Source organism: Prionailurus viverrinus, chromosome B2 (assembly GCF_022837055.1).
Source record: "Prionailurus viverrinus isolate Anna chromosome B2, UM_Priviv_1.0, whole genome shotgun sequence".
Taxonomy (NCBI): Eukaryota; Metazoa; Chordata; class Mammalia; order Carnivora; family Felidae; genus Prionailurus; species Prionailurus viverrinus.
Window position 1 is genome coordinate 63,068,781 of NC_062565.1, and position 12,394 is coordinate 63,081,174.

Below are 12,394 nucleotides of genomic sequence, written 5' to 3' on the forward strand. Positions count from 1 at the left end.
ATGGGTTTTTAAAAATAGTCATTTGGAAACATATTATCTTGCTTCATCCCTCACTGAATTCCCCAAATATTCAATGTTCCTGCCACAATTTATGGTTACTATAACATGCCAAATATATTTATGTCTTTATGCCTTATTAATGCAGGTGCCTTCTCTGCTTGGAATATACTCTAGTATTTTTTTTGTTGCTGTTGTTCATTTAGATTTATTTATCTTATGCTTTTGGGCCCAGCTGAAATGTTATACTGCCTCTTGGGTAGAATAAATCATTATCACCTTTTGCCTTCCCATAGCATTTTGCCTATAATTTCTTTACAGTTTGCCACTTACTTTTCCTTCTATTACAATTAATTATTTTCATATCTAACTGCACTAGTCTGTGTGCTACTCGATGGCAGAGATACATATACTAGGTAGGTGTTTCCTCTGACACTTTCCCAAAATCTACCCCAGTATTCACAATATCTACTGTGTTTGTTTATTAAAAGACATGATCTTTTATCTTCCTATTTTGACTCAAATATTTATATATGTTTATGTTACTTTTAATAATTCTGTGCTTTTCTTAAATATTTTATTCATATAAACACCCAAACTGTATATTAATGCTTATTAGATTAAGTAGCAATTAAAGAATATATAAAACTAGGAATGTAAAGATCCTTTTGCCATAATGGCATATAAAAGTTAAAGCTTGATTTCTAATTTGCTGAGTTGACTCACTTTAAACATATAAACTATGCACTACCTGTCAAGATAAATCACATAATATTGTCATTTTAGGAAAACTTTATAAACATAGTATGACAGGTATTATTCATAAATCTGCTAAATCATTCCCTTAAGAGATTATTTTAAACACAAAAAACCTAAACTATTTTTAGATCAATGACTCTTTTGAATCTTAGACACTATAACCACTTAAAAGTAGGGTGTCAGTATGTTTCTTATATGTTTAATAAATGCAAGACTACCCCATATATGAACACAATATTACTTAAGAAAAAAGTCTCTAAAATGTACTGATTGATAAAAGATCCACATATGTATTTTTAGAAATTGATGCTTTAGTATCTTTCCAAGGAGATTATTTTTCTCAGAAACAATTTTAAGTACAACATTATAAATTATAATTTTTGCTTTTAAATCTAACACTCTCCAAAATTCTGTTACTTGCAAAAGACACATAACAAAGGTGCCATCAAGTGCCTTATGGCATATTTATATTGTAGCATCATCTACGCTAGCCAAATGTGCCCACCAAAATGTCACAAATATTAGTGATTTTTTTCTCTGCATGCTGAGATTTCCAAATTCATGTTTGAATGGATACAGCCATACTAGCCTGTCACCATACATTCCACACCATTCCTACCCCTATGTGTCAAATCTCATGTTCTAATCTGTTCTTCATCTCTCTCCATCATTATTTGTATTTAAAAAATCTACCCTGCTACCCTAAAACTATAGCCATATTTCTACCATCCTCTTCTAAGTATGCACAGGCAAATTGAACATTTAAAGATGAACTAGAAAACAAAGAAAAAAGGTGGAGAAAAATTAATCATATCCATAAATCTAAAGGTGTGCTTTTGTACTGCAAAGTAACATTTCAAAGGCTAAGTCAACTGAAAAGTTTAAGAAAAATCTTCAACAGTTCAAATGGAGTCATTTTAACTAAATTAGATGAAAAAGAAAAATACTAAATGTGATTCATAAAAGGTTATAAGTCAAGTTGTACCATCTGACTAAAGCTTGTTGATCTATAATACACAAATTCACTCAGTTCAGCAATACAGGGGCATTTTAAATTCCCTTTACCAGTGCAACATAATTTGAAATCCTAATTTCTTTAAATTTATTTTTCTGCTAGATTTCAATACTGCCATAAGATTTTTAAAAGCAGAACCTATTTTGGATCTTCAGGGTCAATGCCCTCTTAGTTCAAAAAAAAAGAAATTACAAGTCAACTCAGCAGTAATTTTTCATTCTATTTTCACTTAGCTAAAAATGACAACCCAAAGCATTTCAACTATCAAACCTATTTGTGATGTGATGTATGTGTACATTTCAAAGTAAAAAATCTGGGACTAAAGTCATTACATAAGTATAATTGGAAAGTCAAGTCATATTTTTTATACTAGAAACGTTTTACTATTTTTCTTCAGGCAACAAAAGGTATCCCACTGGATTTGTTTTCCCATCTCCTCTCTAGTTTGTTCTTTTCTCCCACTTTTAGAGTCTTCCCTATCCCGTACGCATCCCAGACTCTGTGGTTGGTCACTTAATTCTCTCACTCTCAGCCTGTCCTTTGCCTTGCATCGTACTTCAACTCTTCAACCTACATTCCCCAGACAACCTAAGCACTGATGGATAATAATCATGTCAGTTGTAAAGATCTATTCAACAAAAACACAAATTGACAATTTCATCTTTGTCCTTTGACGTATTTATCTATCACCAACTTATTTTCAGTCATATCCCTATTTATTCACCTTCATGGCCTATCAGAAACGTTTGCCACTTTTGTCAATTTCATGCCCCCATGGCCTACTCAATTCTCAGCAGATGACCAGAACTTACACTTCAGAGCAAACTGAGACAGTCATATACAAATGACAACTTCCTGCCCATACTCATCACTAAGAAATTACTATCTGAGTCCATATCCTTGCTTCTTCCCTCACAGTCATTCTACCTAAAGCATCCTGTCTTGGATGTTCATAATACCATCTCCTCTGGAACTGGACATTGTCTCCTCATTCATCCTTTCTGATATTTTTCAACTTCTCCTCCTCTATTCCATCCCATCATCCCTAAAGTCTCTCTTAATCTATTAAAACAAACAAACAAACAAACAAACAGCAAAACAAAAATCTTTGTTTCTTTGACCATGCATGTCTTTAGTTTCTGCCTACCTAGTCTCTCTCAGTCCCTGATACAAATTTCCATGAAGACTAATAAGTCACTAGATTTATATTCCTTTTTACCCATGCGATTAGATTTCTCTTCATCAACATTTTTTTTTCAGTCCTTTTCTCTGTACCTTCTTTACCTTCTTTCAGATAACTTTCCTGAGATCCAGTCTCTGTGCTCCTCTCACTCTCTATTGTCTCACTTCCTTACATATACATTCATCTGTCTTGGAAACCTCCACCTGAATTTCCCAGAGATATCTCAGGTCAACTCATCATTTCTTACAATTCTCTCTAATCTTCATATGTATTTTTATCTCAGTTTGGTGATACCAAAATTCACCAAATGACTCAGTAACTAGAGGGCCATTCTAGAATCTTCTGTCTTCTTCAAAAACACTTTAGATCCAATCAGAAATCTCATTTCATCCGAATTTCTTTCTTTATTTCATATATTCATGACCACTGTTTAGTTCAGGCTTTTACCATCACTCCTGGATTACCATAATAGCTCCTTCTGGATACCCCTCTCATCTGATTTCTATGCTCTGGTTTCAAATCCAGGCTCTATATAAGACACAACTGTTACAATTTAAGTTACGGACAATAAATCAGATCATAACTTCTACTTCCTCATTCAAAAATTTTCATTGGTGCTCTTACTTTCCAGAACATTTTGTGATCTGACTCCTAACTCTACAATCTCGTTTCATCCATCTCTCCAACCTCTTACCCCTATAATTAAAAATACAAAACAATAGCAATATTTTAAATTCTTTTAAACACATACCCATATAGTTTAAGATAATCTACTTTGTGCATTTTGTTCCTCTGCCTGGAACAACTTCCCTTGATGCACACACACCAGATAAATTCTTCTTTAACTTTGAAATGCAGCTCTGATATTGCTTTTCCAAAGCCCATCTTTTGACTACCACTGCACAATGATCTCCTCCAGGTAGAGGTAATTACTTCTTCCTCTGGGCTATTCCAGTATTCTATGCCTATTCTTTATATTTTTTTTATATATGAAATTTATTGACAAATTGGTTTCCATACAACACCCAGTGCTCATCCCAAAAGGTGCCCTCCTCAATACCCATCACCCACCCTCTCCTCCCTCCCACCCCCCATCAACCCTCAGTTTGTTCTCAGTTTTTAACAGTCTCTTATGCTTTGGCTCTCTCCCACTCTAACCTCTTTTTTTTTTTTTCCTTCCCCTCCCCCATGGGTTCCTGTTAAGTTTCTCAGGATCCACATAAGAGTGAAACCATATGGTATCTGTCTTTCTCTGTATGGCTTATTTCACTTAGCATCACACTCTCCAGTTCCATCCACGTTGCTACAAAAGGCCATATTTCATTTTTTCTCATTGCCACGTAGTACTCCATTGTGTATATAAACCACAATTTCTTTATCCATTCATCAGTTGATGGACATTTAGGCTCTTTCCATAATTTGGCTATTGTTGAGAGTGCTGCTATGAACATTGGGGTACAAGTGGCCCTATGCATCAGTACTCCTGTATCCCTTGGATAAATTCTTAGCAGTGCTATTGCTGGGTCATAGGGTAGGTCTATTTTTAATTTTCTGAGGAACCTCCACACTGCTTTCCAGAGCGGCTGCACCAATTTGCATTCCCACCAACAGTGCAAAAGGGTTCCCGTTTCTCCACATCCTCTCCAGCATCTATAGTCTCCTGATTTGTTCATTTTGGCCAAATGTTGAATCATTTGTTCATGATTGGCGTGAGGTGATACCTGAGTGTGGTTTTGATTTGTATTTCCCTGATAAGGAGCAACGCTGAACATCTTTTCATGTGCCTGTTGGCCATCTGGATGTCTTCTTTAGAGAAGTGTCTATTCATGTTTTCTGCCCATTTCTTCACTGGATTATTTGTTTTTCGGGTGTGGAGTTTGGTGAGCTCTTTATAGATTTTAGATACTAGCCCTTTGTCCGATATGTCATTTGCGAATATCTTTTCCCATTCCATTGGTTGCCTTTTAGTTTTGTTGGTTGTTTCCTTTGCTGTGCAGAAGCTTTTTATTTTCATAACGTCCCAGCAATTCATTTTTGCTTTTAATTCCCTTGCCTTTGGGGATGTGTCGAGTAAGAGATTGCTACGGCTGAGGTCAGAGAGGTCTTTTCCTGCTTTCTCCTCTAAGGTTTTGATGGTTTCCTGTCTCACATTTAGGTCCTTTATCCATTTTGAGTTTATTTTTGTGAATGGTGTGAGAAAGTGGTCTAGTTTCAACCTTCTGCATGTTGTTGTCCAGTTCTCCCAGCACCATTTGTTAAAGAGGCTGTCTTTTTTCCATTGGATGTTCTTTCCTGCTTTGTCAAAGATGAGTTGGCCATACGTTTGTGGGTCTAGTTCTGGGGTTTCTATTCTATTCCATTGGTCTGTGTGTCTGTTTTTGTGCCAATACCATGCTGTCTTGATGATGACAGCTTTGTAGTAGAGGCTAAAGTCTGGGATTGTGATGCCTCCTGCTTTGGTCTTCTTCTTCAAAAATCCTTTGGCTATTCGGGGCCTTTTGTGGTTCCATATGAATTTTAGGATGGCTTGTTCTAGTTTCGAGAAGAATGCTGGTGCAATTTTGATTGGGATTGCATTGAATGTGTACATAGCTTTGGGTAGTATTGACATTTTGACAATATTTATTTTTCCAATCCATGAGCAGGGAATGTCTTTCCATTTCTTTAAATCTTCTTCAATTACCTTCATAAGCTTTCTATTGTTTTCAGCATACAGATCTTTTACATCTTTGGTTAGATTTATTCCTAGGTATTTTATGCTTCTTGGTGCAATTGTGAATGGGATCAGTTTCTTTATTTGTCTTTCTGTTGCTTCATTGTTAGTGTATAAGAATGCAACTGATTTCTGTACATTGATTTTGTATCCTGCAACTTTGCTGAATTCATGTATCAGTTCTAGCAGACTTTTGGTGGAGTCTATCGGATTTTCCATGTATAATATCATGTCATCTGCAAAAAGGGAAAGCTTGACTTCATCTTTGCCAATTTAGATGCCTTTGATTTCCTTTTGTTGTCTGATTGCTGATGCTAGAACTTCCAGCACTATGTTAAACAGCAGCGGTGAGAGTGGGCATCCTTGTCGTGTTCCTGATCTCAGGGAAAAAGCTCTCAGTTTTTCCCCGTTGAGGATGATGTTAGCTGTGGGCTTTTCATAAATGGCTTTTATGATCTTTAAGTATGTTCCTTCTATCCCGTCTATGCCTATTCTTCCTATTACTCCATCACATTCTTTAGTTGACCCTGCTAAAAACTCAGAAAAATTTATCTTTTTATTATGGTACCCATGGGTGATTTATGAAGAGATATACTATATTGGACATATTATTTTACCATGACATAAAAGCATTTTGAAGACAGGAGTAAAAAAAAAAATTGCAAATTCTGACAGAATGTATCTGGAATCCTTAGTAAGGACAGAATACTGTAATATTCAAAAGAAAAAAAATCACCTAATGCACAGGAAGAAGAAAAAAATAATTTTCTAAAATTATACAGAGGAAAAGCATAAGATCACAGTTTTTCTTAGAATACACATAAAATACTTAGCATAGTGCCTGGAATGCAATTATATGTTCTTAAAAGTGAACTGCTATTGTCATTAATATTACTATACTATTATTAAATAACTAGACACGTATGAATTAAAAGTTCTAAGTCATAGGTACTTACGGTCTTGGTCCTAAGAATTACACATTCTACCAAAACTATCTTGAGTTTTATAAGGAAAAAAAAAAGGTATTTAAGAGTGGCTTATTATATTAGTAAATGTAATAAATAATAACTACCTTTTGCTATTTCATAAGTAACTAATTTATAATGGTCCTTTCCCTAATGGAAATCAATATATCACCAAGAAATTCTATTGAAAAGACTTAACGATTTCTTCTTGCTAAAAGTTCCTTTGTCGCCACATATTAAAACAGATGTATCAATGATTAACAGAACAAAATGCAAGCCAACTCTTTTCTCATAGAGTTATGAACTTTAAGATAGTTGATAAGCGCTGCCTCACTTACCTTCAGGGGCATCTGCATCACATCTCTTTGGCACAGGGAGGGCTGAGTTGTTTTTATGGTCATCATAAGTTATATTGCTCTGAAAGATGAAAATACAATTAAAATATAAATATTACATTAATACATATATTTGGACTAAAAAGTAATCACATTATGAATTTTAACTCTGTTTTCTATTAAACTACATTTGGCTAATATTCTAAAAGGTAATTTTTATGCAAAATTACAATTAGAAGAAAAAAATTTATGGCAAATGTAACAGTAGGGCTTTTTCTTTTTTAATTATTTTTTTTATTTTGAGACAGAAGGGCAGAGAGAGAAGGAGAGAGAGAAACCCACAGAGCCTGACATGGGGCTCAGTCCCACGACCTGTGAGATCATGACCTGGGCCCAAATCATGAGTCAGGCACTTAACTGAGTGAGCCACCCAGGTGCCTCTAACATTTGGACCTTTTTGCAACAATCTTTAGGTCTTGGTTGAACAACAGAGCGTTTCCCAGAGAAACAGCCTACTTATTGTTCTACTGTAAAACAAGAATTATCTTTTGTCCATGCAAATGCATGACCTCACTTCATTTATTTATTCATACAAGAAATTTTAACAGGCATGACCTAGTGAACTAGGTGGAGGGGATAAGGCAAGAAGAGAATAAAAAGATACAAGAAGTAGAAGACATGATTCAAGTGATCTTCCAGTACTATGCTTCCCAAACTCAGGTTACTCATGTACCTCTATTACAGTTTGTGCTTATATTTGTTCCACCTACATTATTACTTAATATTTGTCAGTGAACTAATTTTTCAACCATCAGTAATATTATGTATGGTACTGATGGAAGGCTGGATGTACTTGTTAAATTTTTGTTCTTAATTACATGTTAAATAAAGTAAAGAAAGAAGGAACTACATGATAAAAAAAAGGAGTGATCTGGGTAGATTAGTAACCAAAGACTCCATTAAGAGCAAGGCTTGAAATAGAACCTGAAACACAGATTTGATTTGCATTATTAAGTAGAGCAAAGTATTTTAGGAAAAAGAAACAAACCACACAAAGGTTAAATCAGATATGGTCAAAATATTTTAATATGTCAAAAAATCCAAACTAGCTGTCCAGTTACAACTAGGAACTACAGCTGGCTTTTTGAAAGATCAATATCAAGAAAGAGTGTAACAGGTAAGAGGATACCCATTATGTTAAAAGGAAGCTCAGACACCCACAAATAAAATATTTTTAAAGCCTCTTCTGTGGGATTCACAGGACTGATGACAAACTTTGCTCATCAAAATTTTGGAGGAAGTCATATTAATAAAATTACTTGAAATATTTATTTTAGAGAAAATATTGTGAGTTTCAATAGAGTGCTGAGATAAAGCTCAGCACCTTGGTACCAGGGGATCCATTAAGGAACTATTATAATAGAATTCAGAGTGTTATTAAAAAACTTGTAAGAAACAAATATAAATAAGTTCAAAAATAGAATGAAAATCCTATTTTAGCAATATTAAACTTAATCTGATGAGCTATTACCTTATTGGAGTCTTGACAAATTAAAAACTGTTTTTAAATATCACTATCTTTAAAATGTCACAATAATGGGGACACCTGGCTGGCTCAGTCCGTTAAGTGTCTGACTTCTGCTCAGGTCATGATCTTGTGGTTCATGGGTTTGAGCCCCGTGCTAGGCTTTGTGCTGACAGCTCATAGCCTAAAGCCTGGAGCCTGCTTCGGATTCTGTGTCTCCCTCTCTCTCTGCCCCTCACCAGCTCACTCTCTCTCTCCCTCTCAAAAATAAATACTAAAAAAAAATTTTAAATAAAAAAAAATGTCAAGATAATGAAGTTTAAAATTTTACACTTACCTCTATTAAGTAATTTTGGCTTCCATACATAACATATTGGGGAGCAAGACTATAAATCATGTAACTAGTGTGAAGGACAATAAGCAGAAGTATCATGCAGAGAAATAAGAGTGCCTGGGGCCTCGTTCTACCTCTTCTAATTTTATATAGCTGCAAAGAAAAAAGACAGTAACAATATTTCAGCAATATGTTTTATTTGTATGGCACTAAGTCCTGCTCATATGTTAAAGGTAATGACACAGTTCAGTCAACCATTTCTTTCTTCCAAAATAAATATTAAGAATTCTTAATCATTTTGGGGCACCTGGGTGGCTCAGTTGGTTGGGCATCCGACTTTGGCTCAGGTCATGATCTATCTCACAGTTTGTGGGTTCGAGCCCCATGTTGGGTTCTGTGCTGACAGCTTGGAGCCTGGAGCCTGCTTTGGATTCTGTCTCCCTCTCTCTCTGCCCTTCCCCAACTTGCGCACGTGAGCGTGTGCTCTCTCTCAAAAATAAATAAACGTTAAAAAAAATTTTTTTTAAAGAATTCTTAATCATTTCAAAGGATTATGAGAATGACAAAGACAATTCTTTCCCTGCAAATCTTTTAGGTGTAGATTTATGTTTCCTTTAGTCATAGCAAAGCATCTATATTCAAAGGATCCTATAAATGATCCATGAAAAACTCAAGACCTAGAGAATATATTAGTATTCAGCTGGTTTGTTTCCAGACAAATCTTCTAAACTTATTATGTAATAGCATCTGCTAGAAGCTTATAGAGCTAAGAAGAATTATGAACTATCACTAATTCTATCCAAAGATTAAAGGAATGAGTTTAAACTGTAGGTATTAGTAATATATTTGTGGTTTTATATATTACTGTACAAGAACAGACATGTCACATGTTTATAAATACGCATTTCTATGAAATACTCATGACATCCTCCTACCATACTGTGATAAGTTCTAGTTTAAAATAATTTATAATAATCTGATTGTAAATATTTTCATATATATCTATAATAGAGAGAAACTAAAACATGTGGGATCAAATACAATGAGCCACAGGACTTTCTTCATTTCAGTGTCAGAGAAAATTTTTATTTTAGCAACTAAGATATCACTTCCCTGTTTTATTAATAGATTTTAGGACAACATAGAGTAAATTAACTCCAATTCTGGATGAGATGAAAACATGAACACCTAAAAATTGACATTTCCCAGTTTCCCTTACATCTCATCATAGCTAGCAGTGATAAAATATTAAACATCAAAAGGAAAGAAGTGTGCTGGGGATTTGTGGGAGTGCTGCTTTATTGATAGAAATGTTTTTCTAATGGAACTTGAACAGGATAAACGGAGCTGCAGCAGCCATATTATGATCATACGGGAGAAGCCAAGAGAATTACAGAGATGTCGGACTTGACACTTTTGAGCTACAAAGCAATGCTAGATTTTTGAAATTTTCCACAGCAAGAAATCTTTTATTAGTTCAAACCACTATTTAACTGGGTTTTCTTTTACTCACAGCAGGAAGTAGTTTCTATCTGAATCACATTCATCTTAAAATTCTTAATTTACCTCAAAATGAGTGTAAGAAGAAAATAACTTTTTCCAATCATATAGTAATCTTTAACTTCTAGTAGGAAGAGCTGTCTTTTGAGCTATAGTGTATCCATCTGTACTTCAATACTTCCATGCAGCCAAACACTATGGAAAAAATACAAGGATCTCTGTGCCTTGGCATTGTTGACATTTTGGGCTGGATAAGTCTTTGTTGTGTGAGGCTACCCCGTGCAACACAGAGTGTTTAGCAGACTGCCCAAGCCTCTACCCACACTACACACCAGTAGCACCCACTAGTTTTACCAACTGAAAATATCTCCTGACATAGCCAAATGTACCCAGGGGACAAACCTGCCCATACAAACCACTGCTCTAGGCAAAAAGCATTTTTATGTTACCATGAAGTGAGAAAGCAAATATTTCCATCGCTTTTAATATCAAAATATTTACTTTTATATTATAAATCTAGGTTAATTTGTAGTAATGGAAATTACATACAAAATGAAAAAAATCAAAATAATATTGTTATACTTACCCTAACCCAAAAGAACCATATGCCAATGTTTCGAATTCCTGCCATTGAAGTAAAAATAAAGTACATAATAATAATTGTTATAAGAATATAATCAAGAGGAAACACCTGAAAAAAAGATAAAATTAAATTTAATACACAAACAATAGGAGTTCTGGAAGTCATATAAAGTTAACTGAAACTTCATTCATATTTGACAAATGTTTAAAATACCAACTCTGATTTAGATCAGGCTGCTATGATAATACAAAAAAAATAATAATAATCCTCCAAAAAAGAATTACTAGATTGTTACTAAATTGTTTAGTGCCACTATCCTAAGAAAAATCCTGTAAAAAATTAAACAAAAATTAGATTTATGTATGAAGTAAAAGACTTCATTAGTTCAAAAATAGGAATTCATTGGAAAAGTTCATCTTAGGTATTATAATGTATCCCAAATCAAATTACGTATAAGAGTTCAGTAATATGTCACTATAATAATCTTGAAAGTACTATTATTAATGTAGAAGTCATATGTAAATGAGCCAAATCAGCAGAAGCCCAAGCATATATTGCCAAGTATCAATAGTCTGTTAACATACCAGTTTGACAGAGTGTGAGAATGTTTGCTAGAGAAGAAAATGACTGATTTTTTTTCCTTTTACTCACTGTTTGTAGAACAGGCAAAAGCATATTCAGTGGATTACTCAGGTTTGCTCCAAAAATTATAAAACCAGAATCTATTCCAGCTGAATGAAGAGCTTTATCCAAACTAAAACAACAAAAAATTATAAAGAGTGAATTTATACATTACACTAGCACATTTTTAATTAACTTCACAGGATGTGTGCTGTACAGAATATGTGTACTATACTCACTTTGATAGGAAGAGAGAAATTACAAACAGCAATGCAACTAAGATGAAAAATATTCCCCAAATGATCTAAAAGCACAAAAAAATATCATTAAAATATGATTTTAAAAGGTGATATTAAAAGCACAAAACCATTATGCTCAATATGAGTTGCAAGCATACGACAACGATCCAAATAAAATGATCCAAGATATATTTTAATTCAGTATATAATCCGAGGCATTCATCATCTAAATTTTCATTATGAGGCTATTTGACTCAAAACACATACACAAAAGAGACAAAGTATTTAAAAGTCTTTATTAGTAAGTAAACAAAGGAGACTCTGCTAAGTCACATAAAAGGTTTATATTCAGTTAGACTGAAATATAAACTTCAAAGATAAATGAAAAGTACAGTAAGACTTACTACATACACAAACCAAAACCATGAAACTCATCAGGTTATATAAACCTTTTGTCAAAAAGGGAACTTGGAACATTTTCCCCACAGATTTTTTATTCAGACATACACACACACGCACACACACACACACACACACACACACACACACACACAAATTCACAGTTTTTGCTTACATGTTGTGTAGTAACTAACTAACTAACTAACTATGGCCCAGAACAGCACTG

At 34.1% G+C, this 12,394-nt stretch overlaps 1 protein-coding gene across 2 annotated transcripts in view; it reads right to left on the reverse strand.

The window, feature by feature from the left end:
• The window catches only part of LMBRD1 (LMBR1 domain containing 1), a 116,088-nt gene that overhangs the window by 22,407 nt on the left and 81,287 nt on the right, over window positions 1-12,394 (reverse strand). For both annotated transcript variants that reach the window (XM_047859541.1, XM_047859543.1), the window contains 5 exons: window positions 11,770-11,834; window positions 11,561-11,663; window positions 10,913-11,017; window positions 8,830-8,979; window positions 6,971-7,049 (listed from right to left, as the gene is read on the reverse strand). In XM_047859541.1, coding sequence (XP_047715497.1) covers window positions 6,971-7,049; window positions 8,830-8,979; window positions 10,913-11,017; window positions 11,561-11,663; window positions 11,770-11,834 — 502 coding nt within the window. The remainder of the gene's footprint in view (window positions 1-6,970; window positions 7,050-8,829; window positions 8,980-10,912; window positions 11,018-11,560; window positions 11,664-11,769; window positions 11,835-12,394) is intronic.